The 27,878-nt window shown below is 38.4% G+C and overlaps 1 protein-coding gene across 1 annotated transcript; it reads right to left on the bottom strand.

The window, feature by feature from the left end:
* Positions 1-236: 236 nt before the first annotated feature.
* Positions 237-27,035, bottom strand: jakmip2 (janus kinase and microtubule interacting protein 2). Its single transcript, XM_005942243.3, has 24 exons — positions 26,874-27,035; positions 15,462-15,709; positions 15,005-15,259; positions 14,606-14,848; positions 13,183-13,392; positions 12,673-12,771; positions 12,375-12,521; positions 12,127-12,267; positions 10,493-10,549; positions 10,068-10,190; positions 9,704-9,832; positions 8,976-9,059; positions 8,792-8,854; positions 8,601-8,699; positions 7,462-7,563; positions 7,279-7,332; positions 7,130-7,195; positions 6,973-7,041; positions 6,378-6,455; positions 6,118-6,168; positions 5,542-5,694; positions 5,350-5,415; positions 4,958-5,034; positions 237-3,216 (listed from the first exon to the last, which is right to left on the bottom strand). Exons 2-23 carry the CDS (start codon positions 15,588-15,590, stop codon positions 4,984-4,986), a joined length of 2,469 nt encoding a protein of 822 aa, XP_005942305.1. The 5' UTR covers positions 15,591-15,709; positions 26,874-27,035; the 3' UTR covers positions 237-3,216; positions 4,958-4,983.
* Between the last annotated feature and the right edge of the window lie 843 nt (positions 27,036-27,878).

Here is a 27,878-nt window from a genome sequence, read left to right as displayed (position 1 = left end):
AACAAAGCCTGGCTCAACCTCTGTTCTCATCAGGATTGTCAAGAACAGCCATGACTCCAATTTTTCTTTTTTAAAGCAGACTCCTAACCTGGACTGACTCTTCTCTTTGTACCATACAGCTTAGAATAAGCTTAGAGTATGAAAAGCCTACTATTTAGTAAACTAATGAGGAAACTGGAAAGCTGAAGCCTTCAGTGTCATCTTCTTTAAAGTAAGCAAATGACTCAGCAATGCTCAACCAGACTTTTTACCCTTTAATATTAAGCAACTTAGAGAAGCTCCAGTAAACATGATAGTTCTGTCAAGGATTTCTGTCCGTTTTTGAGCGGTACATGCTCGGAGAACAAAGATTTGAGAAAGCCACCCACCAGCTACAGCTCAAAGCCTACGCTCTCTTTTTATGAAGGGGAAGGAAATCTTGTTACAAACAAGTGAGAAAAAGATGTTTGACACGATGATACGGGGAGATATAGAAATTACTGACTTTGGAAATAGTATGTAAAAAAACAGCTTTTGCTAAACACTTAAATATTTGAAATACATAATAAAGCAACAACTAATTGAGCGTGAAAAAGGCAGATTACGTGTCATTAAAAAAGGAGTTTAAAAAAAAGCAACTGTTTTGCATTTAAATTTTTTTTAACAAATTTAAAGCAGGAATACAGTGAATAAATTAAGAATATTTTAGCAGTCATTCCTCTAGTAATGTACACTTACAAGACACAATCCCAATCAGTGTTTGTAATTAAGGTGCAGAAAGAAGACAAATTAGTCTTCAAGGTCATAGGCCATATTTTTTTATTTAATCTTTTTTTGTTTTTTACAGCATTACGTTTTTCTGTTTATCAAATAATCTAAATGAAATTAGGAGGGATTATATATTCTCCTTGGAAGACAGACAGAAGAAGGAGAAAAGAAAATCTCTGTAAAATAAAAACAAAAATGAATACACATTACATGTAATGTCACGCATTACATTCTCGTAATGTATATTTGTGAGATACATAAATGACCCGGAAAAGAAAAAATAGATTAAACATGGAAATACAGGCAGAAAAAGGGGGGAAAGTGCATTTAAGGCAACTGCTGTTGAGTTTGCACAATATTTTCAGTCGCCCCCCTCGATAAGTTAAAGTGAATGTACTGGGCTGTAGTTACTGTCTGATGTGTAATGACATCCAATGAGAAGGTACCCTCGGCCTTACAATAGGTGATTCAGTGGCAGATACAGTAGCTCGGGTAAAAAGGGGAGCAGGCAGAGTATTAGTAGTAAATATTTTAGGGACTGGGCAGAGTCAGCTTGGCGGGAGAGAAGTGAAGCAGGTGTTGTGTTGCATCCACTTTCTCCTGTTTCCTTTTGGGGGAAGTGGACACCTAAGTGGCCAGCAGAGTTTAGCAAAACAGGGCCATTAGTATCAAAGATGTTTTGGTTAGTAGAAAAAGAAGAGACCTGCAGTTTTCTTGGGATAAAGGAAGGTCTGATGTTGTAGTGTTGTTTTATAATTTTTTTCTTTCATCCTTACAAAATTAAGAGTATGGAGTGAAATTTTGCCCAACAAACACGGACAACATGACTGTTACATGTTGTTTTGTGACCAGAGCTCATCGGAAACCAGTCTGAAATATTTACAAGTTTGGTAAAAGGTCATGTTTCTTTAAAGGGCAAATTGGGAAAGTCGCACAGGTCGACAGCAGCACCCCCTGCTGGCCAGCTGGAGCAACACGATATAGACAGTAGAACAACAAATCCAATACACGGTATGTGATAAAGGATGTGGGGGGGGGGGGAGGGAAGGGGTGGCAAATATTTATATTATTCCACATTCATATTAAAATTATTTTTTTCACTTATAATTTTCAAGGAAACAATGTTCATCTTTGCAGCCATCACCACAATAAAACAGAGCAATTTACACCCTTGTCAAGTCATTTCTAAACTGCCAAGTACATCAACTGTTCAAGCTGCATCAGAGAATAAACAAAAGTTTCCACTATTCACAGAAAAAAGGGGAGACTACATGAAATTATTCAGACACATGTACATATTAACAATGTATATATTACAATACAGAATGGGGATGTTTTCTCTTGGGCTGTCAGTGGTAGGAGCTGTAAAAAAAAAACAGAAAGGAGGGGAAAAAAAGACAACCAGGGGGTAAAGCTTTTACAGTCTGCTGGCTTTTGAGAAAAAATGAAGATGCAGTTTGACAATCCGTATGTTCTCCTGTACAGATCCAGGCTGAGTGGAGCTGAGTGGATCCAAGTGTGGCATTTCTCCCAAAATCTATTTTCACCTTCCTTCACTCGAGTCTGTTATGTGTGTCCAGTGAAGACATGTCAACCTGAGTGTCCCGTATCTCCCATTAGTGTCTGTACACACCAGCTTCTGCAGTGTAGCTGTGTCCTTTTGCAGACGTGACCTCTGGAGAGTGCAAGCAGTGTGTAAGCACCATTCTCTGAACAGCAATGTCAGGGCAGTTGGTTGAAGAAACCAGGTCCCGAAAGTTCCTTGTTATAATCTGACCTGAGACCAGCACTGTTTAAATGGCCTCTGCGTGCGTAAGGCCCTGAGTTGGCTCGCTTCAGTTCACCGGGTGGTTGCATTCAAGAACTTCTTTTCAGGTTTGAACGCCAAAAAAACAGAGGGGGAAAAAGAAGAGCGGCCTGTGGTTTGTTTTCCTTGTTGTTTATGAGCTCTCTGTCTGTTTATATTCCCACTGGGGCTAAATGTTGGTCAGTGATATATTATTACCCTGCATGGCAGAGAGAACATATCCCAGGCTTTGGTTTTTAAATTGTCAAAGCATGTGTTTGCAACTGCATATGTCTGTAAATGCATGTGTGTCTGAAAACTATTTATGTGTGCGTGTGTGTGTGTGTGTACATGTCTGAATGCACTATATCTGTTTTCCCAATTGCCTGCCATTCCTTGCAGTCTGTATTCTCAGCTGCTTGGAGAGATATTTAATGTCCTAAAAATATCATCCTGGGCAGCAGGATGAGAACCAACCTCACCCGGTTAAAAAACAATATTAATAATAATAATAATAATAAATCTGAAGTGTGATCCGACCAGCACACAATACATCCAGCTATACCGACAGCAGTCACTGATGTTATGACACGAGCAGCCACTGCTACACACACCGTTTCACACTTGTCCAGAAAATAAATAACACTGCAGTCACAAACAAGATCCCCAAGCTGACATACCACCTGAGAGAAAGAGAGAGAGAAGTCATGAAAGATTAGATTAGAACACACAAAACGTGCAGCATGTGGCACATTTTTATCATCTTTAGATATCGGTATGCTCAGTCAGTAGCAGTAGAGTAGCCCCTATGTCAAAAGATTATAATCTCTGTACTCAGCTGTCTCTCATGAGAATATTAGAATTTTACTACTATTTGTTTTTGCTTTACAGTCTACGACTAAACTCACTGGCCACTTTATTAGGTATGCGTTTCCAGAGCTGCACTGTGGTCATAAAAGGATGGATATGGTAAGCAGCGATATTTAGGGAGACTGTTGTGTTGAAACAATCCTCAGTTCGTACTACAAATCAGAAAGAGTGTCAAGAAAATATCCCCCACATCATTACACCACCAGCAGCAGCCTGTACTGTTGATATAACGCAGCATGGTATGGTTTCAAGTTGTTTACGCCAAATTTTGACCCGGACATCCAAATGTTGCAGCAGAAATCGAGTCTCGTCAGATCAGGCAATCTTCTACTGTCTACGTTTGCTGAGAACGTGCAAGATGTAGCCTCAGTTTCCTGTTCTTAGCTGACAATAGTGGCATCTAGTGTGGTCTTCTGTTGCTTCAAAGTCCCTTAAATCACCTTTTTTCAGCATCCTGATGCTTGATTTGATCGTCAGCGCGCCGTCTTGAACATGTCTACAAACCTAAATGCAATAAGTTGCTGCCATGGGATTGGAAGTAGTAACATATAAGGAGTTGTTTGTATCTAAACTATGTGTGACGTGTAAAGTACCAAAATAACACCTATATGAGACACATTTTTAGCTTCTAATGTTAGAGATTCTGCAGCTGGCTTTGGGCTGTGCAGGGCTCTCTCTTCCAGAAGATGATTGAATAAAGAATTATAAATATTTTGACCACTCCTGAGTCGGGTTTTCTCTGTTCTATCATGGGGATCAAAGAATCGGGTTTAAGATAAGTCACTTGTGTTAATGAGTGATTGAAGAGGTGTGCCTAATAAAGCGGCCGTTGAGTGTTCTTCCCAGTATTCTTTCTAGTCGAAGTGCTTTTCCTTGCTTTTACACCTCTTGTAAACCAACTGTAAAATTTCTAACCTTCCACGCACAAACAGCTGAGCAGCAGAGAACAAACCAGAGCGAAAAGGTTAGTGAACACTGGACTTGTTATCTTCAGCTAGATGGGAACATGAATTTTTTTCTCCATATATTGTTTTTACATCAGCCATAATAAATTAATTGGTAACTTTAGTTTTAGTCTATAAAAACACGAATTGCTGGGTGAAAAACAATCATCTAGAACAATTCACAAACCTCAAAGGGTTTCTGCAATGCAGGTATAAACAATGGTAATAACCAAAGAGTTGACAATGAAGAAATATATAATGGATAGAAAGGTGTCTCATGGTATCTGCTACCAAGACGGTAAAAACGGAATGTAAACATGGAGCGAAACACAGAAAACATGGAAAAAAATATCACGAAACTGTAACAAAACTGCATAGGTGGAAAGATGATGAGAGTACAAAGAAAAAGTAATGACAGATGAAGGAAGGTGGGAGAGTGTGCAGACCAGGGTCAAATCTTTTCTTGATTCTGAAAGACACAGAGCCACCCAGTGGTCAATTTGTAAAACTGTTTGAGGTTTATGGCTTTCCTCAGTAAAATATTTAACCAAGGTCAAAAAGAGGGATGGCAGTGATTTGAATTTTCTACCGAAAGCCCAACAGGACTCACCTCTGCTACAGGACACGCCAAAGACTTCAAGGCCAAAGGATAAAGGCAAGAGAAAAGAACAAGAACAGAAACAGAAACTATAGGAAGAAAGAAAGATGAAGGAGGGACAAAGGAAGAGAAGAAGAGAATTAGAGGAACACTTGAGACATGTTAGTCACAGAAGGGACAGGAACAGAGGTTCACTGTGCAGCGGGCGTGGCTCATTGTGAATTATGAAATCATATTTATGAATATCACATGATTTGAGACTGATTCCCTTTTTATCTTTTCTTCTAAACTATCAAAATTCAATTAGCATTCCTTTATGAGTGTAAAGCCAAGCTGCTGATCATGAGAAATGAGATATTTCTGCATCCAATTGTTTTCACATTAGGCCATCAAACACATCCTACCTTTTCCTCCAGGTCTTTAATCTGCCTCCTCTGGATTTCTGTCTTATCTTCAAGATCACGAATTCTCTGCAATTATTTAGAGAGGGGAAAAAAATAATAACAATACCAGTATAAAGCATGTGACCTACAAACCTACTTCCACACAAAGCTCTACTGTATCATCAGCAGCCACATTTACAGACAGCAACAGACCTGATGGGCCTGGTGCAGAAGTTCCATCCTCTCCTGGAGGATCTGGCAGTCGTACTCTCGACTCTTCCTCAGCATCTGCCTCCTCAGCTTCTCCACCGCCGTCCGCAGCTCGTCCCTCTGAAGCTCATCCAGAGGCTCGCCGTACTTTATCACCTGGTGAAAAGAAGACAGGCGTGAAGCACAAATACTGGATTGTGATTGATCTGAAAGACTCCTTACACCTCCAGTGTTACTGCTCTTTATCAGCTGAGGCTTTATCAAATCATAAGACTCCTTGAGGGCTTGTAGAAGCCTTTTCTGTTTCTTTATCTCTGTTAATAATGTCACACCAGTCATTCGTTTACCAAGAACTAGCTGTGCCAACAGCTTCGATGATCCAAATTATTTGGGAGGAATTTGGCATTTCTTATCTTAATTAGATAAACCTCACCCACTGTATCAGATGACTGTGGTGACATTTCAAAAGATGGGTGAGACTCAACAAAGCTACAACTGTTTTTGTTTTCTTTAGCCTTTTTTTGGTAAAAATGTATGGCTGTACGGCAATGCATAAATGCATGATGGCAAATCAAAGACCTTGTCTTGCTGCAGGGCGTTGTATAAGGTTGCTTCCAACTCCTGGATTTGCTGTGAAGAGAAGCAATGTAGAAAAGTGTTGTTAGTTAAGTTTCTAAGAACTTATTCACTTTTCTTCAAACAGCTACACGCCTAACAATACTGTCATGATTCTAATCATAAGATTATGTGTCCCCTTGGGAACTGAAATTTAGACCCCAAATAAAACAAGGCACTGTTTTCTCAGCCCCAGATGTACAAGAGACAAAAAACACACCCACCATGTATGCCTGATCCAGGGCCTGTTTTCTGTAGTCCAGCTCCTCTTCCAGATATCCTTTCTGTTTGCAAAACATCTCCTGTACACATGGAACATATTAGGACCAGTGTTTGGCAGAGAAAGAAGTGATAACATAAACTTAAACCACATCCTAACATGTGGTTTAACTGTTTGAAACTATAGGATATGGATCTGTGAAGAAAACCCAACATCAATGACAGATTTTTTGTTTGTTCGGTTTACTAGTCATAACTTACAGGAAGGATCTGGGTACAACGTGGAATATTCAATAAACCATCGTCATTATTTCTCTTTTTTCCTTTCCTATCTATTCTTTTTTTTTTTTTTAACTGAGCCCAGTGCCACTAAGTAACATTTAACGCCTCCCTGTTAAAGTGTCACAGTGCAAGTCTACAACTTAATGTGCAGCAGGCACATGGTGCTTCAAATAATGGTTATGGAGACTCTTTGGGTATGATGTGACTTTATCCAAGGAATGTTAATTAAATGTCTTAAAGGCAGAAGGTTAAGCAGAAGAATCAGTCATATCACAAATGATAATCATGAAACAAAGTCTGCCCCTTGTTGTGTCCCACCATCTCTATCTCCAGGTCCATCATCTTCTGGTGCAGTGCTGCCTCTGTCCCTTCAATCTGTTGAATCCACTGGAAAACAACAAGCAACAAAACATGATTTATTAAACCACAGAACAATCTGATGTTAATTTAAACACAGTGTAGCTTCCAGCCTTACCTTTTCCGCAAGTGACAAAACAGTGCTAGCCTGAATAATAGCCACTTGCTCCTCGTTCCTTAAGTTCTGCACAAAAAAGACATTTAAACCTTAATAATGTAAATGTTTTAGTGACAGAAAATGAAATGTTAAGTTCCGTATGAATTTACCCCGTTGTCTCCAAGGATATCCAGCAGTTTGATGAGATCTGGTATGCAGACATCCTGTGGAAAGAAGACAATAAAACTGATTAGGGTGTAAATACATATAAATTCCTTTAATATTTAATCTTTGCTGTTTTTAGCTACTTAACGATAAACTATGATAAAGCATCAGCCCGTCTCACTGCGCACCTTAACTCCTTCCTTCATACAGTAGATCTGCAGTGCACTGACTCCCTCAGAGAAAGGATGCATTCTCAAATGGTTGAATGGAGGAGACCTCCTCTCGCGCTCCTAAAACAGCAAAAAAACCCACTTTTTATTATGCAAAAAGTCTTCTGCAAGCCTCCTATGAATTATAACAGCATTATAACATAATCTCTATCATAGGAGCTTAAAATTAATATTTAAATCAGGAGAGAAAAAACAGGACGAGTGACAGTCTTACCCGGAGTTCTAAAGATGGATTATATCAGTCCCTATCAGTTTCTCTTTGCATGCTTGAGTTTTAGTACGCAGCACTGTCTTTGTTCAGCTACAAAGTTTCTAACTTGGTTCACAAGTTCATTGCAAATGCTGTCATCTGACTAGTGGCATGCCAATCCTGACAGCAGCGCTGGAGGTTTTTAGTTTAAACCGAGGCTGAATCACTTTGATGTTGCCAGAGGTGAAATCAGGTGAATGTGCACGGCACGTCCGAGCAAGAACTTTTCCTCTGTGTTCACTAGGTGGCAGTTAAAGCCTTGGTAAGGTGCTGTCAGTCACTGCACCAGAGCGAAGCCAGAACACAGAAACCGCTGTCAGCTGGTTATCGAGCTTGGAAATCAGAGACTCTTGGAGCCATTCCAAGACACGAGACATGCACCCTGTTAAACAACGATTCTGCTCTTCTCCACAGTCCTCGAGTTAAAGCAGGGATTGTGTTGTGTTGTTCTTTTAAAACCTCACTGTGTTCAACTCAAAGTTTACCTTGTACTTTTACAAAACGACATAATCCCCAGCCTTCAGAAAAAATTAGATAATTTCAGACACCACTTCTTTTCCCCTGTAAAGTGGCTACAGTCTCTCCTGATTTGCCATGCAATATTTCACTGTGGTTTAATTCACTTTAATACAATCTATGAAATGTAAAACCAATGTGGCTGCTTTAATCACCAGAGTGTTGTTTGTGTAATAATTACACTAAAATCACTTTTTCTCAGCTCTTGGGAAAGCAAAACGTTTTTAACTCAGTAAAAAACACACAAGTTATTTAGGCTCACCTGATTATTAGGCGCAAACATTCACAGACAACCCTTATCTTACTTGGTAGAAAACCCTTTGTGACGTACCTCTAGCTCCAGTATCCTAAACTCTAACAGTTCATTTTGATCTTTGGAGTCTTGAAGCTCCTGCTGCAGCCGATTACAGTCTGACTCCAACTTTTCCACCTGGGTGCCACAAAGGATCAGAATGAATGTGTCTGTTTTCATTTCCACTATTTCATTGTTCACTGATTATCGAAAAAAAATGTGAGTCCAACCTTTTCTAACAACTCCTGATTCCTTCTTAGGAACAGCTGCTTCTCTTCAACCCATTTGGAGTCCTGATTGGTGGAAAGGTACACATCATTTCATATATTTATTAAACAAATATGGTTATTTTTTCCAATCCCCTCATGCACACATGCAAACACCTTCATTCATACGTGTGTTTACGCATCCTACCTGTCCCTTCAGGGTTAGTTCCTTCTCCAAGTCCTCTATCTTGGCTTTATACCTGAGAACCTCTGCTTGGAGCTGTTCGTGAGCCTGAACCAGGAGCAAAACAGATATTCATTAGAATTTTTTACAAATCTTGTAAGACTTTAATTTTTGTCTGGCATTCACTTCTGACTGCACTCAGGCTCTATAATGGGATCTGTTTAAAGCCACACCTAAAACTCTCACAAATGTTGTTTTGGTTTTTTGAGGGGTTTTTGCAACATTTCAACCCAACATACAATGTACATAATGTCGCTATATGCAGACATTAAAAGAGAACGACTGAAAAGTCTAAAAGAATGTTTTGTGTCCTGGTCAAGCATGGGACATTACCCAATCAATGATGGCAGCTGAACTAATTAAAAAGTACATCTGACATCCACATGATGTGGCCACGCTCAAAATGACTCTTTCACAGCCTCATACAATAGAATAAATGTCAAAAAATGATTTTATAAATCGTGTGTTTAGATGAATACTTCAGACTAGCGGTAATAAAATTCTCAATAACTGAATTTCTCACTGCTAAGGCAGACAGACGTAACCTTGAATGAACAGTGTTGTACCTCCAACTTAAATAATCCTCGGGGGGGACATTCGAATTTTTGGGGGATTGTAACTTCACAGTTTCAGACCAGATCAGAGGTTTCCAGACTGAGCAGTAACTAATTAATTCATCTTTATACATGTACCTTAGCTTCGATTTCAGCATCCAGTAGGCCTCCTTTCTGTTCCTGCAGCAGGGCGTAAGCTCGCTGTAAGGCCTGGTATTCCCTGGTGAGCTGACGGAAACGTAGCTCTGACTCCTCGTTGGCAAGACTCTTGATTGATACACACAGGAAAAAGATCAAAGGTTATGATTCTAGGAGACAGCATCATTATACTGATACATCTGATGAGCTAACATTACCCAGCTGGTATGACTGAACAAATTTGATGTTGATAGAAGAAGTTTAAAAAGTAAAAACACAATTGAAGGCCCTGATGTGAATATAAATGAGATTACTGAGATTAATGCTAGACTATCTTTTGGATATGATAAATATAAGCTCATACATCATCCAGGTCTTCCTCAGGAGTAGCAGGAGTTCTGTCCATTCGAAATGAAGCCACTGAGGATGTCTCTGAGTCCATAGACTCTTCATCATACCCAAAGAAAGTATCAACCACGATATGCCTCTGCAGAAAATAAATACCAAAATCTTTCACGATAGAGCAATCAATACACTTTTTTTTCCTTTTGGTGCTTCACATTTAACAAAAAGCCATGTTTTGTGTTAAATACTGTCAATTTTTAGTTTTGTTTCCTGCATTATTAACAGGTCGAGTTTCTCCTTGCACTCACTCATTTGTTTAACTACAATTTACACTCTTATTGAAACAATCCGCTCAAACAGGACTGACTTCCATACTTTTTTTAATGCACACTTTCTACACACACTTTAAATTAAGCAGCCATTAACAAATTGAATTTATCCTACCTTTATTGGCCTTGAACTTCTTTTATGCCGTTTCTTTCTTAGGAGTTTTTCTCGGTCCTGTAAAATCAGACAGATGAACAACACACTTTAACACTACGACTAAAGACACAGTTACTTTCTTTGATTTTCTTTCTTTAGGTTACATGATCAAATTTATAGAAGCAGCAAAATTACAAGAGCTACCCCATAGCAAAAATGCTATAGGTGTGCAAAAGTCATGAGCTACCCCTCAATTCTTTATATTTGTTTCCAAGGAAACAAAAAGTGGTCTAGAGCAATAGTTCTCCAGGCTTTCTGAATATCTGTGAATGTTTACACACTGGTTTTTAACTTAATTTCAGTCCAGTACTAATTATTTTCAGAGAAACATTTTGTTTGTTTGTTTGTTTAAACACGTAACACTGACCTAAGAATCATCCAAGCATAAAAAAGGCACCTAACTCAATGGACAAACCAGTGATGCATTTCTTTAGTTGGATATAATAAAAAATGATGACGATAACACAGTTTGATATGTTTCAAGGTGATTCTCAAAGAGCTATTAGCAAAAAACCTAACATATCTCGCATGGTGTACCGACCGTGTATCCTTGAAAGAAATTAGGCAGCTGAACAAGTGAAGGACAAAAGAAGAAGTGGCAGGGCTAAAAAGGTTCCTGCAACAATATGTGAAAGTCATGACCTTTGAGAAACAGATCCATCAAAGACCTGACACCGGATCTGAGATCCAGCTAGTCCTTCAGTTGATCCATCAAGCCTCATCAGAGACGGTCTCAGTGGAGTAGCAGCTGTTTCCTTCTTAAGGAAGGGAAAGAGAAATTCCATCAATTTTGATTAAAAATTGATGGAATTATATAACTTGAAAAGTATCATCCATATTTTTATTTACCACACAATACCACCTGGAAAGGCTCAGACTGGCAAGAGCTTCATTTTATTTTCAGCATGATGACGATCCCAAACACACTACCAGTGCAGTAAAAGCATATTTAGATAGAAATGTTGGCTTCCCCAGAGTCCGGACCTCAACATTACTCCAGCAGTGTGGCATCATTTTAACAGGTGACGCAACAAAAGGCAGCCAAATCCATAAGAGATTTGGGGTGTCCTTCAAAAAGCCTGGAGAACTATTCCTGAAGACAAAATGATGGGTGGCTTGAGACTTTTGCAAAGTAGTGTACTACAGATGTAAACAACACATATGTGGTTTTAGAATATGTGTGATTTAAATACCATCAAAATCGATGATTGTAGACAAAAAACTAATCTGAAATTCCTGCTATGGGTCATATTTATCAAACCCAAACATATAAACTGGGATATGCTCTATACTGTGCTTGATTTTCTAGTTTTCTAGTAAGGATAGTCATGGCAATACATTTTCACAAGATTAACAAGCATTACACCAATTTTCAGCAAACTATGTCCTGTTTGGAGCAGGTCCCTAGTGTGGGTCATCTTGACCATGATGTCATAATAGCTCATTATCCTCTGAAATTACTTCCTTTTCATCTGAATCTATCTGACCTAAGCAGAAAGATTCAGTGTTGTATCAGGACTGTGTCAAAATGTCAGAGCATCACGGCAACAACATGGCTTACTTGATAAATCACTGAAACACTATAAGAAACATACTCTTGTCAGTTCATCAATCATGCTTTGCTGCTCCAAGACTTGAAGCTTGAGAAAGGCTATTTCCTGGTCATCATGGGCTTGGTCCAGGTCATTGAGAGACTTTAGCTTCTTCAGTGGAGGATGAGAGTTTATCCTCTCCTTCTGCAGATCCACAAAAAACACAGAGAAGTGTCCACTGAGATCACACTATTCAAGTGTAAGTCAGCGTGCGTATATACAGAATGAGGCTACTGATATTTTGTGCAGACCATCTCAAGGTTTTCTTTCATCAGGCTCTTCAGCTTCTCCTCCAGCTTCTGGATCGTCTGGGTCAAATCGTCATTCCTCTTACTCAGCAGCTTGTTCTTGTCCAGCAGGGGCTTACACTGCTTCTCTGACTCTCGAACACGTTTCAGCTAGTGAGGGGGAAAAAAATCATAAATTTAATTTAAATGGTGATTAAGGAAGACCCGTAAGAAAAGAGATGACAACGAAACAGCAGCTGGGAACTTTCAAGGAAAAGCAGAAACATTAAAAATGAATTAAGTTTCTTGAATTTCATCGTACCAGTTCATTCCTCTCATCCCCCAGCAGCGAGTTGCGGTCCTCCAGCTTGCGTATAGTTGCATTGAGTTCAGCCATACGCCTCTGGTTTCTCCTCATGTCCTGAAACAAACAAAATGCAATCCTTTATCATTTGACCAATCAAGTCACAAGGGAAGTGTGAAGAATACGTGATGTAATGGACTGCAAAACAGAACAGTCCATCCTGTCTTATAGTGGTTTTGTTTTGCACTGATTAAAATTAAATTATAGCTTGGAGCTGATTCATGTGCGGACCGCCCCTCTCTTATAGTCTTTTATAGTTTGGCACTTACAGAAATGCCTGAGTGTGTACATGACATGGTTTCCATTTTGACTACTAGACTTTTAAAACAATCTAAACCAAGTGCACTCAAGTGCTTCAGCAAAAGTATTGAAGTGAATTTAAGAAGTAAGAAAGTTTCTTTTAAATTAGTAGTTTAATATTATTTGTTTTAATTCCCTGAGCTGCTTCTCGATGGTTTCTCTACTTACTGGGCTGCCACAGTGCTCCGCACCATCTCCAGCTCTGCCTGGGATTTCTCTTTTTGGGCTTCCCAGGCCACACTCAGCCTCCTTAACAAGGAATAACTGTTCATCCAGGGCATCCTTCTGAAGCTGCAGCTTCTGTAAGTAACCCGATGTCGATTCCAGTTCTTTTTCCAGAGCGAAAATGGTGCGGTCCTTACCTTTGATTTCGTCCACCTGTGGTGTGGGAGAAGGAAATGGAAAAATCATTAAGTAATGCTATCCGAATTGTTCCCATCACTCTTTATGACATTATGATCAGAATTAGGGTTTTAAATGTTAGAACAGAAAGTTTAATATGATTTTTGCTTGTATTTTCTTTTAATGTATTTCTAAAAAACTAACAAACAACTGTAAAGAAACCAGACCGAGTTACACAAGTAGAGAGGAACAACAGACCCATAAATAGTTGACCCTAACCATGTTATGCTTGAACCATGAAGCAATTATGAGAAAATTTTTTGAAAGTGCAGTGTTTATTGAGCCTTCTGATTAAATTTTAAAATGACATAAATGTAATATAAAAGTGAATATATGACGTTTAATTTGTATTATGTTTGCTACATCTGGCATTGTCGTGCAACCTATCACTTAAAGGATGTGTTGCACAAATTATTTTGCAATTATTTTGTTATTTTCAGGGCTTGACCAGTATTTTTAAAGCTTGTTTTAAAGGTGTGAAAAGATTTTATGCAGATATTTTAATACCATGTTGTTGTTGCTTTTTTATTGGCTAAATAAAAACTAATTTTAGGCATTTCGACTGACCGATAAATTACAAAGACTGCCTTGATAGCAATTTGGAAGGGAATTTACAGCATTAGATGTGTCCATAATTAAACTCTCTCAGCACCAGGTTTCTACGTTATGCAGGTTACAAATGAAAATGTTTTCCCTGCTGCTCTTTTGTTCTTACATAGGTTGCATTAAACACAAATGTAGCTCATTTAAATAGATAGAAATCTACCCCATTCTTCTCTATGCAACTCGCACTAATGTGCGGACTACTGTATACTCTGTTGTAGACACAGGCTAGCTAGAGAAACTATTCAAGTAATGATTCCTGTTAAAATTCTTTGAATACTTCTCGAAGTCTCGTGAGAGGCTGAATGCATTATAGAGTTGTGTCTACTAAAGCTCAAACAATAAAAGATTTTAAAGAGTATACCAACACTGATTTTTGGTGATTTAAAAATCAGTTTTTTTTTCTTTCAAACACATAAAACATAAATAGATTTCCCTAACATTTTTTATGTGTAGTTATTTATGAGTCCTAAGGTCACAGATTCATGGACGCAGAAATTGTGACATGCTCATTATTCATATGTTGAAGATACATGTGAAACCTGTTTCTAGTTTTATGGTGTTTATTTGCAGTGACTGTTCATACCAGTCTGCGGATGTCTTTCTCACAGTCCCATTTGATCTTAGAGATCTGCTCCTGGTGCTGCTGGTGCTCCACCCGCAGGTCCCCAGCCTTCATCTTGTCAGCCTGGATCATGTTGCTGAGAGCCTCGTCAGTCTGCTTTTTAGTGGCCTTCAGCTCTGCTATCTCTTGCAGGAGTTTAACTCTCTCCTGGTCAAAGAAACGACGTGCGTCCTCCTTGGCTTCAAGAGTCAGTGCTGTGCGTACCTGAAAAAGTGAAGGCAGAAAGAAAAAGGTTGACCAGGTTGATAAGGGTTTTATTTATTTATTTATTTATTTATCTTTACATTTTTCTGAAACACAAGTAAGTGTAGGGTGGAATGAAAATCTTAAAATCTGTTTAACGGACATCTTTAAACTCACCTTCTCTCCACTGCCATCACGCATGGCATTCAGTGCTGCTTTCAGCCTCTGGTTTTCCTGGTCTTTGATTTTAGCATGGCGGGCCAGTTCTTGCTCGTGCTGCCGTGTCAGGTTTTCCCTGAGAGCCTGGAGCTCCTTTTGCTTTTCCTCATGCCACTTTGCCCGCTGCTCTGTTAGCATGGCAGTATGACGGTGCTGCTCCTGCTCTCGCACCCGCTTCACCTCTTGCACCTTGTCTCGCTCCAGTTTGCTCACCTTTAGAGGAACACGGAAGGAAGGGTTTGGTTATTTTTCATAAATACATACTATAAAAATTTCTCAAGCTGTCAGTGATGGTTCTGAACATTTTAACATTTAAACTTTATTAAGGTTTTAAAAATACTGTATTTACACCGAAAGTGGTCCAAGAGATAATAGTCCAGATATATATATATGTATATGAGATGTAGTATAGTACCTTGCATTTTTCTTGGTGCAGCTCTATCTGAATGTCAGTCAACTTGGACCTGAGATCTTCATTAGCTGCCTGTAAGGCAGAAATAAGGGCTTCGGGCTTCTCGCCCTTCGTACGCCCTTTCTTAGCCATTGATTCAAGAACTAGAGAGGCTGTTCTAATGCTTTCATTGAGACTTCATATAAGCGTTCCGAGGTGCTCCCAAGGTTTCCAGTTCCTCCTCTTCCTCATTCTCCTATTAGACACAAGGGCTTGGGGTAGAAGGAGAGACAAAAAAGAGTGACAGAGTTAGACAAAGCAAGTCCAGATTTACTTTAAACAGAGTATGAATAAGATTCTTGTACTTTGAAATAATAAATTCCTGGAAACATAGCAACAAAACTGATGTTTTGCCCCGTCAGACTTTATACAAGCAAACCAAAAGGTATGAAACCACTGTAGGAATCACCGATTAGGGGAAATACAGTGTTTTAGCAAGCTTGTCCTGCTACACTGTATAAGCCCAGATAAAAAACACTGGTCTCACCCAGGATTAGGACAACCATGCATTGTTAACACCGCAAGAGTACATGGAAGAGAGACAAGGGTGGAGGTGTTAATGCTAGGCTATAACCTAGCTAAAACCTAGCCCTAACGCTAAGCTCCTCAAACCAATTTCCACCACCAACTTGTTGGCTAACGAAGGCTATTTCATTTTTAGGTAATTATATAAAAATTATGAATGAAGTCTAATCTTATCTAATGTAATCTGAAATATGTAACTGAAAAATACAGTAACAAACTTGGGAATAGTGCATATTTGGGCTAAATGCTCATGCCAGTTAACAGGCTCAAAATGAAAACATGCACCACCTTAGTTTGGTAGAAAAGACAACATGCTCCAATTATTAAACGTCAGTATAAATGGTAAAAATATAAATACACTACAGTTTTGTTGGGCTTTTTACCGTATCTATCTATCTATCTGTATATATATGCTATCCGAATTTCCCAGAGGAACCCACCCGGGGGATTAATAAAGTTCTATCTTATCTTATCTGTTCAACATGCAGACACCACTGATAGTTTTAAAACTACCAGCGTAGTAATCAGTGGTCAACCTCTACTTTCTGAGTAACAGTTACCCAAAAAGTCACTAAATTCATTAGGACTCCCCTTGGGGAGACCAGCTTTCTTGCAGTTTGGCCACATGCAGTTGAGAAGTTGTTGAATTAAAATGGTAATCCTTCAAAGCCACACTGCTAGCATGGCATAAAAAATGGAGATAAGGGTTTTTTGAAGAATTTAGTTCTAATTTGTTAATATTCAGATCTCCCAGCAACCCATTTAAGGTTAGGGATTAGGCTAATATTAGCCTCACGTTTATGGAATTTTGCACTTGGCTTACCTAAATGGAAAAGCTCATAATTATGACAATATTAACTTGAACGGCAACATCGGTTACTTTCTGATTTATTTGTTTGAAACCTCCTGTGAGCAGTTTCCTCTGCACTTATGCAGATTTATCTCAGGAGCCCCTGCCTTTTTGCTTTCAAAACCATGTGAGACAGCTTGTCCCGTCCATTAACTGGGCCCTATGAAAGGAAAGCCGGAGTTGGTCCCTGTTTTTTTTCCTCACTTTGTGGCATAAAGCAGTTTGATGCCACTTCCTAAAAGTATTTTGCTCTCAGCCTTATAGAATCTGTTATATTCAATATTTTTTATGCCTGTAAATTCCGCATGTCCATAAAAAAGTTACATAAAACCTTTTAGAACTGTAGTTCTTTGTGACTGTTGCTCGGTCAGCTTCTTTCATGTGCGTTCGATTTCTTGTTTGACTACAACTGTTACATGCCTAATTATAGTCACGCAAGAAATTATAGTCACTCATTAACATAACAAAAAAGCAGTAAACACAATGCACACAATAGAAACATCCTCATAATTTTTTACTATCAGTATGATGACCTACACATGCATTATGTTATGGTAAATCCCTAAGGTCATACAGATCCAGTGTGTCACAAGAAGCTTTGCCTAGACAGAAAGAAGCCAATAATGACAATTTCTGTGGCAAGAGATTTTCATTTGAGAAATTTTGCGGTGTAAATAAAACCTGAACAAGCAAGTAGGAAGTGAAATTGTCCTGATCATATTGGCTGATTATCAAACCAAAGTGGTTTTGGAACAGATGGTTGTCTGGATATGCCGAGTCAGTGGTAATCCTTCCTGCCCCACAATCTGACTTCTGTTTGTGCACAGCCTGAGGTCATCTGAAAGCCAACGACCTGCTAAAAGCCACAGATAGACTTGTGCAGCAAATATAGGACATTTGGGCTAAAATAAGACTATGAGAGACTTGTCCTATCAGTTTACTGAACCCAGTCTATTTTCACACATTCACACACTAGTCCGGGTAAAATAATGCTCAGTTCATTTCAATATTATTTATATAGGACCAAATCACAACAGTCACCTCAAGAAGCTAAGGTCGCCTAAAGATGGTAATGCAGGCCTACCGCACTTACTGCATCTGCGTGTAAGATGTACAGTAAGGCTTCAATGTCTTGCTCAGTGGTAGAGAAAAATAAATGGCAAACTCATGAGCCAAAAGGACAGCTTTTAGCTCATATATATGTTGCTTTACTGATTAAAACAGACATTGTTCTTATGGCAATCAAATTAATTACACAAGAAGGTAAATATAGGCTTTACCTTGACCAATATGTCTAAAAAAAATAATAGATAAATAATAAATACTCAAATTACAATCTGGAGTTGCAGTCTAAAGATTACAGGTTTGGTGCCTTTTCTAAGGTGTTATGCATATGCTAACATGAAATATGTTAATTATGAAAAACAAAGTATGATGTATTGCGTGTGAGTGTGTGTACAACACACATGTTGTATTTAATATTAGTCGTAAAAATGTATTCTGCTGAAATTTTTAACTTTACTTTTAATACCTTATAAAGAACACAGAAATAGATAGTCCCTTGATGATTTGGATGATGAAGGTTAGCCGTTACTAGGCTCTTGTAATGGCTGTGCTGCTAAAATTCTTCTTAAATGGCATACATATACATATATATATTTCTACCAACTATTCGTGACTTTGCCTGTTCTATGCAGATTCAACCAAAGGTTTATAGATTCAACTGTTTCTAAACTCTTTGGAAACATTGTTACAAGGTCACTGTTTTAACACATTTGTAGAGACGTGCAGACTGTTTTCCTCTAATACACTACCCACAAAATGTTCATATGAAAGTGAAAAAGACATTGTCACAATGACTCACAAGGAACTGGACTACGTCCCTCATAATCTGAAGTGGAATGACATAACATTGCTTAACAGATTTGACGATGCAGATTAGAGATGAAGTAATCATCACGTTTAGTCCACACGGGCTCCTTATTTTGCAGTTAGTTTACAGTGCGGCTTTTCAGAAGTACTGCTGACGTTATTAAGCATCACTTCAGGAGGCTGTCCAAAGTAACACTAATGAAGTAGCAACAAGTAGCAACTTCAAAAATGATTTGCAATAAGAGTGCAGGACAGTTATGTCATGTACATTACCATTTTAACACCACTGTCTGTAATCTATGAACGAATTTGAAAATGTTTGCAGAGGAAACTTGAGCTTACTCGAGTTTGCATCTTCAGTAGATTTCTAAGTATGATGTGAAAGTATAACCAGATTTGCACCCTTAAACATGAAATATTTCAACAGATATTTTTCCTGCCAATTCAATTGTATATATATATATATATTTGTTTTCTTAATATTTAATTAATTAGATCGACTATTATGAAATAATTAAATATTTGGCCATATTAACAAGTCCCTATAACAATTTTTACAGAGCCACAAGTGATGTGAAAAACACTTTTTGGAGGATTTATGTAGTTTTCATGTTGTTTCGAAGGCAAACCGGGTTGTTTCTTCACCCATCGCGTGTGTTTTTGAACACAGAAAAAGCAAATGTTGACTGGAAAATATACATTTGATATAAGTTTACATTGGTGTATTGTACACAAGTTTTTATAATATGGAAAATACTAAGGCAGTTGAGGTACTCTACATTTACAGGAACACTTCCTGTTTCTTTGATATTCATAATGTTGTTATACAATGTACAACACTCTCCTTTGTGGCATGAGTGCAATACCCATATATGAAAACTCTAATAATAGTAATGCTGATAATTCATTGACAAGTCATCTCTTTTCACTTTGGTTAAACTGACTAGACCATCATCATGCAAAGCCAACCGCCTCACCATGACTACTAATACTGTATTAACCTACAAACCATCCACAGAAGCCAGATACTGTTCTGGAGGAGTAGGCTAGATATGTATTTGCGATAAGCCTAAGTCAATCTGATTGCAGTTACGTTCCCCAGCAGGGAAATGATCTGTTGGCTAGCCAAATGAACATTATTCACCCACACAGAGGCATTACAGGTACCACTGCTCAGTGCAACACAAGTACCCACTTTCTAACCTTACAGGCTTCTACTTCTAGTTTTCACTTTCAGTATCAGGCATCTTTGGTGACTCTTAACAAGATTTTTAGGGAAGGATTGTGATTCATATTTCCTTGCTTGTTAACAAATAGCAAAACAATCCTTCAGAGCTGTCATTTGCGATCTATATTTCCCTCAGGAACAGCCAAGTAATATTCTTACTCAGCGCTGTCCTCTTTTCCAATGAGAGCCAGTTTAATATTTAAACATGGGGTTTTATAGCGGGAAGCCTTGCATATAAAGTAAGGAATTTTTTGGAAGCTGCTAAATGGCAAGTAATGGACAATTTAAGCTAGTCTCTCAGATATATTTTAGTATTATGTCATGATCAAATTATAATGCTGTGATTGGGGATCATCATCATAGAAACTGTAGCTCACTAGGACACTAAACTCTAAATCTATATCTTATATTTGGACAAAGCTGACTGGTTACAAGCCATTTAGCAAATAATTCATGTTTCATTTGCATAAAAAGTTTAAATAGATTCAAATGAGGAAATAAATAAAACAATAAAGGATGCTAAGACAACACAAGACTCTTTTGTAAAGAGACAAATTTCAACCCTAATACTGCAAAAAAATGACAACTTGCTATATTTTTAAAAAGTGCAATATTCATACTCAACATACTTCACACAACACAATCATTCAAAATCTTTACAACAATATTAGCAATCAACATCACACAAGACTAAGAAACTATATAAGAGAAAATCTTAGAGTATCAGTACCTTATACAAGCTTCCTGGTAGCCGTCGAAACTAACTGTAAGAAACCCGACAGCTACAGCAGCCTCTTGGATAAGAAATGACATAACTGAGTAACACTTTATGGACTCACAGACTAACACAAGTTAATGAAAATGCATCTTTCATGCCAAGAAGGGTTTAGGGAACCAAATCTTTCAAACTCTGTTGACAGTATTCCTCTAAGAACTAGTGAGCACTCAGCAGATCAAGAAGATCAAGCATCCATCACAGCAGCATCACTTGAATAATACATTTTTAACTATAGAGATTTAACCATTATCTCTAAAATGTATAACTCATGTGAGCAAACCAGCATGCTAATGCTATGAGATCAAATATATGTGGTGACCATACCTCTTTAATCCACAAAGACCACTATTTTATGCATTTGTGACCAATCACGTGCACCTTCAATTCAGTGCTGATATTTAAAACATGTTTCTTGGACTGCTGTCTATGTTCCCAGTGTTTATACCGTATACAAGGATATCTTTATAGGTCAGTACTGCATGGTAAGCAATCGACTTGAGTTATGTGGAGATGACAGGCAAAGAGATGCCAACCAAGTATAAAGAAAATTTTTAAAATACTCAACAGTAATTTCTCCAACAATTAAATGGTCCATAATTCTAATTCAACAATTGTTTAATTGCACTTGAACAAAGATGGACATTTATTTATTTATTGTCAGTTGATTATTTTGAAGTTTTTAACAGGGTCTTAAATATTGTTGATATACTAAACATAAATGCATAATATCGATTAGAAATCCAACTTACCAAAATATTTTGTCTCACAGACAGATAGCAAAAGCAATTATTTTGTGTCATGGTACTACTGTACACCTGACAAGCAGAGGGTAAAGTGAGATTTGGCAGGCGTGAAAAGATTGTGTGTAGCAGTGTATGGGGAAAAGAACCACCTAGAAATAAGTCACAGTAATTTTCATTGTGAGATTTGTTATGTACAGGCTGTCATCGGCTGACCAGATTCTCTGCTCTTTGTGGATTTAGTCAACTGAATTCAAACAAATAAGCAAGGTTACACGAGCTACCGTGGCTGCTTTCCAACACCTAGACAGCATAAAGCTAGTGCAAAAGGAAGGATTTGGCAAGTGAATCTAATCAGTGTCATCACCTTAAATTTAAAGTGATGTCTGCAATCCTAGATGTAACCTAACACTGAACATGAACACCACAGCCACTCTGCATCCAGCATATAGTGGTGCATTACTGGAAACTTCACCGCAGTCTTTCAAGCTAGTGACTTCAGCCTGCTCTAAACGACACCCTCTGAAAAACACAAAGTTCTTATACTTCACTTTGTTTGGAATGACTTTCACAGTATAAAAAAAAGAAATTTGCAACATTATGTTTCGATCCAAACACTACAGAATCAATTAGGACATTACAAGAAGCTTTAAAATTCCAGTTTTTCAAATGTCCTTGCAGTTTCTACCTTTGAAAAATCTCTTATCTTTCTCGCCTTTCCTCACTTTCTTACATCTTTCTCCATCCCTGAAAATGTCACAGATGTTGTAATGTAATGGATTTCTTTTTCCACTCCCTGAAAAATAAACCGACTGTACGTCTACCTAGCAGACACGCTGTGGCAAGCTACATTAAAACATGTTTTTGTGTTTGGTGATATTTGCTTTTTTATTTTTTATTTTTTTATTACCTCACTGAAGAAAAACTCCTTTTACTGTATTATGCATAAATCCCCCTATCAGGTTTAGTTGCTCTTTAACTGAAGGTGCCAGAATGCCATTAATAAATATTAGCCCAAAATCCACTTTCCTTTTGGTATAATTTTCATCAATTCCTGAGAGAGAAAAAAATCTACATCTCTAGTGTCCAAATGCTCAACTATGGTTTCGAGTTAGTTGATATTTTTGTCGGCTATTCGGTCCTAAACAAGTTCCAGGTAAGATTGAAGCTTCACTAAGAAATGCATGTAAAACAGGAAAAAGTCACAGCTGTACTGAGTGACTGCTACTGCCTTTTGAAGCTGTATGGTAAATGTGACATCTTAAAGACTTCTGGTATTCATTTCGAGGCAGATTTTAGACCACCTAAAATAATAATATTGTAACTGTCCAATTTCTAATCCAATACTGAGAAACAATATGGGGATCTAAAAGTTAATGCAATTTGTTGCTGAGCAAGCAGAACAACATCCTTATCTAAGCTTTTTAATGATGGGTCAGAAGCTTCAAACAGAGTTCATTAGAGTGTCACGACTAAGCCATGAAGTCAATACACTACAAAATACATTAGAATACACAGAACAGAGAGCTAAAATGTGAAAAAGCTCTAAGGAACTGCACAGCTGGACAATGACCTGGGAGTTTTAAAGTGTGATGGCATCATTCACATCATAAAATGTCCCTAAGTTAGGCTTCAACAACCACTGGTCAAACACACTAAAAACAAAACCATGTAAGTGGAACACGTTTTGTAGTAATAGTACTGTGATGACTGGGAGATATGATTGGTAAGTCTTAACTAAAACCATCCATGCTCACAGTAACTGATTTTTTTAATATGAAAAAAATAGCTAAGAATGAAAAAGAACTGATTTCCTCTTTGCACTCTGAATGAGTGTATGTGCATGTATCATGGTGTTGGTGTATCAATGTGAGCTTGTGTGCATTAAATACTACGACACGAAGCACACTGGCACTATGACCCACTTTTGACTCCTCAGACATTAAATTTGGTTGTTAGCGCTGGATTTTCCAGCAGACTATCAGAGGGAGCATTAGAAATACGAGCCGCAGCTTCAGTGTGACTGGAAATAGAGTTAAAACACAGAAATGATTGATGGTCACAAGGACGCATTTTTGCTTTGTTTGAACAATTGCTAGTGATTTAATGTTAACCTGGACTACATGCTGATTCTGCATATAGCAGTGTGTGTTACAGTTTTGCCAAATGCATTTAAATCAATGGCAGCTAATTCACTGCCATTGATTTTATGTACCGGTATCATAAAGAGATTACATACAATCTTTGCTCCAAAACGGGACCCTACTGATTTCTGCAAACATTTATTTATACAGTATGTGGTAAACAGTGGTCAAGCTTGAAGATGACTGAAATAATCCGTTTAATTACTCTTGTGGTAAGGGCATGTAAAACACCTTATCTTTTTCAGAAAACAGGCGTCAGCACTACTTGTAGGACTATACCTTTTACAGTAAGCTTTTTTTAAGTAAGCTTTAAGCTTTTTACAGATGCGAGAATTCTGTGGATAACATTCTGAAAAGGATCATTTTCCCCATATCGGGATTTTCTCAAAGCCTAGCCAAGCATTTTTTCCCTAACCCTGTCCAAACAGTCACATGGTTGGAAGTCTTTTGTTTAATATGTGCCACCACCAAGCCTTCCACCTATTGATGTGGATTTTTACACTGTTTTACTATGAACACTAGTAGTGCAAAACTGAAAACATACATGCCAGCCACTTTTTAGGTACACATTGCTAGTACCAGATTGGATCACAGTTTCATGCAGAAAATATCCCATTAGCATCACACCACCAGCAGCAACCTGAACTGTTGAGGATGAATGGATGCATGCTTTTATTTTGTTTACATCAAATTCAAACATTCGACAGTTGCAGCAGGAATCGAGACTGATCTGACCAGGCAACCTTATTTCCAATCTTCTATGGTCCAATTTTGATGAGCACATATGGGTTGTAGCCTCAGTTTGCTGTTCTTAGCTGACAGAAGCAGCACCTGGTGTGGTCTTCTGCACCCACAACCCATCTGCTTCAAGGTCCAAGGTATTACATGTTCAGAAATGCTCTTCTGCATACCTTGGCTGCAACAAGTGTTTATTTGAGTTATTGTTGCCTTTGTTATTAGCTCTGTCTGGCCATTCTCCTCTCTAACTTCTGGTTCAGAGAACTGTGAATCTGATAATTCAACTGTCTGGACCATGTCTACATGCAGGTACAATGTGTTTCTTGTATACATAATTCTCTGCCAAATTCAAAGCACACAGGAATAAATACCCTACTGTATGTTCAGTCATTCAATATGATTCATAAATGTCACAATCCACCTAACAGTTATCACTTAAGGCTCACAGATATGATATGATATGATATGATATGATATGATATGATATGTGTAATATGATTTTGTAAACACAGACTGAACACTGTTGGCAGCTCGTGTTCCAGATGTGAAGCAGAAATCTAACCTCCTCCCTAATACCAGACCTAGACGCACAGACTGATCTCTTTAGCACTGTTATGTCCACGTGTTTGTGACTGCTCAACCAACTGTCACTTTCAGCTTTATCTTTCTGTCATGTTCTTTTTTCAGCAAACACAATCTTGCATTTCAGGACTATTTTTGATTTAGTTAATCCCCGTTATGCAACCCTCTCAGTAAAAGTTAGCCAGACCAATGCCAGTATTGCCCCAACATCGAGGGGCAAACTAAGTTTAATCAGTCTGGTATAGAGCTGTGACATAACCTGGTTCAACGTGCCATCACTTTGGCTGAAGTGAAGAAGAACTGTTCTTCTTGTTTTCGGATTACATTTCAGTCCTGACCAAAAGATGCTTTCTAATCCATTTGCCTGAGGTCAAAATACCAACCCTGTGTATAAGCAGAGCTCTGCTAATGCTGGAAATAGTGCAGGAAATGGATCTAAATGACTATGGTGTACATCTGCTCCATGTTTAAAATACTTGGTTTTCTTTTCATTTTTTTATTTAATAATTCATATTTAAACAAATTAAAGTTGAAAAAGTAAATATAATTCTAAAACAATAGTTTATTAATAAGAGTAGGAAATAAGGTGTATCTTGCAAGATTAACAAATTGAAAAATACATTTGTTGAAACAGGAAACAGAGATGGTGGTTTGCATTGTTGTTATTGCAAATTTTAATTTGTAATTTTTCCTGTATACCTGGCTAAATGTCCACAGACATTATAACATCTACAATATGGCTGTAATATGTAGTGATGGCTTGCAATTATAGTATGGCGTTAGCATTGACTGTTATGTTAAAGCTGCAAGCTTTTGTAGTTGTTCAGGACGAAATATTCCTCTTTATACCCAAAGTAACCCTTGATGATGCATGGATAAGAACTGAAAATAGGATTCTAGACTTAATGATACAGGGATATATATAACTTCCTCACCTCTGCTCAGCTGGTTCTGACAGCAGCAACATATTTAACATATTTATAAAGCATTGTTATTAGTAATAAGCCCACAGGCCCAACCAAAGAAAAAAAGGTCTTATCTCATTTTTTTCATGTTTTTGCCATCTCCTTTTGCCACATTTTGCTATTGGTGTTTTGTATTGGATGACTCTTGCATTTATAAAGAAATCTATAAACAATTAGCTTGTGGTCAGTTATTAGCCTGCATCTGCCCTGGCCATGAAACAATACTGTGACAAACACCTTCCCAGCTGGGGTGATGTCTGTTAAATCAGGCCAGTGTAACACCCTGAGGCAGTTGTAGGCTACAGACTCTGAGCCTCAATCTGGAGGCCCTGCCAACCCACTGTGGACTAGCATCCTCTTGCAGCATCACTGCAGCATCCTTTCCTTTTACGACACGGCCAGCAATGTGTAACGATCTGTCAAGCAGAAGAAGAAGGGAAAAAACAGAACTCACGTCCAGGAAAACCACACGTGCCTAATAATTATAGAAAAGGATGCTTATCTGTCTTTACCAAGAGGCACAAGCAACACCACCTGGGATCCACACAGCACAACAATCACGGCTACGAAAAGCTCGAAATATGCTCGATGTAGCGTGAGCATCCGGCTCTGCATGGCGAGGAAAACCCGGACTCAGCCTCCATCCTCGTCATCTTTAAAGGGTTTGCTGGTGTAGGCCGAGCTCTGCCACTTCCGACAGGCAGGCTAGATCTCTGCTGCCGGCTAAATAAGACACGCTTTAGGGTTTTATGCCACAGAACGCGATGGTGGCCTCTCCTCGCTCCAGTAGAGGTGAGATTACAAAAACAAAACCAGTTTATATCTCTCGCTTCGCTTCTGGGCTGATCAGTGTGAGTCAAGCCAACAGGCCCGCTAGTCTCAGGAACTCCCAGTTCAGACGGTGATAAACCTCAACTACAGCAGCCACACTGCCGACAGATTTCATCGCCTTACCTCACAACAGATTCCCATCCAATGTGAAGACCTAACGGGTGAGAAACCACATCCATGGCATGCTTCCGTTACTAACTAAGAGAAACACAATCGCTTGCTATGATCTCTGCATCAGCAGCAGCCCCGTACAATGAAGTGATGGCCGGTGGTGATGATGCTGGGAGCCCCGCCCTCCTGTCAGCGTAGCCAGAATGAGCTCACTGATTTTCAGCCCAGCCGGCTCCAGTACCGCTGCAGTCCACCAGTGCAACAGCACTGCTGTACAAAACCTGCAGCTTTTCTTTGCCTTTAATTTTTCCCCCCAGTAGTTTGTTTTCCCGTATTTGCCAGATGACATACAACGCTTAGTTAAATTACATGCACGTCTTAAACACACAAATATCTGTATGACTTCTAATTTTCTGCTTCTAAACTCAGACAAAACGGAGGTTATTGCACTCAGCCCTAAAAATCTTAGAAGCATGGTGTCTAACCAGTCTAGATGGCATTACCTTGACCTCCAGGGACACTCTAATTAAACGTTGAGACATTTTTGATGTTCAGTTTGCATATTAAACAAATGTGCAGAACCAAAGTTTAATTTAATATCCTTCTCTTCAGTTACCAGGTCTTGAATAATCACACATCATTATATTTTAAAAACCTCATAGTACCTTATTGTTCTAAGTTCTTTGCTCTCAGACTGCTGACTTACTTGTGGTTCCTATAGTTTCTCAGTGTTGAGTTTGCAGCAGAGCCTTCAGCTTTCAGGCCCGTCTTCGGTGAAATCAGCTTGCAGTTTGGATTCAGGACACAGACGCCTCCTTTACTTTTAAGATAAGGCTTAAAACTTTCCTTTTTGATAAAGCTTATAGTTAGGGCTGGATCCAGTGACACTGAATCGTCCCTAAGTTATGCTGTCGTAGACTTAGACTGCTGGGGGCTTAGAGTTTCTTCTTCGTTCATCTGTTTTTCACTTAGTGAATATTTTTTAACTCTTTTTTTATAGTTTGTCCTTTCTCCAGT

Source organism: Haplochromis burtoni, unplaced genomic scaffold (assembly GCF_018398535.1).
Source record: "Haplochromis burtoni strain Fernald_Lab_line unplaced genomic scaffold, NCSU_Asbu1 Contig_247, whole genome shotgun sequence".
NCBI classification, from domain to species: domain Eukaryota; kingdom Metazoa; phylum Chordata; class Actinopteri; order Cichliformes; family Cichlidae; genus Haplochromis; species Haplochromis burtoni.
The sequence above is the reverse complement of the archived record's forward strand: the minus strand, read 5'-3'. Positions and strand labels throughout refer to the sequence as shown.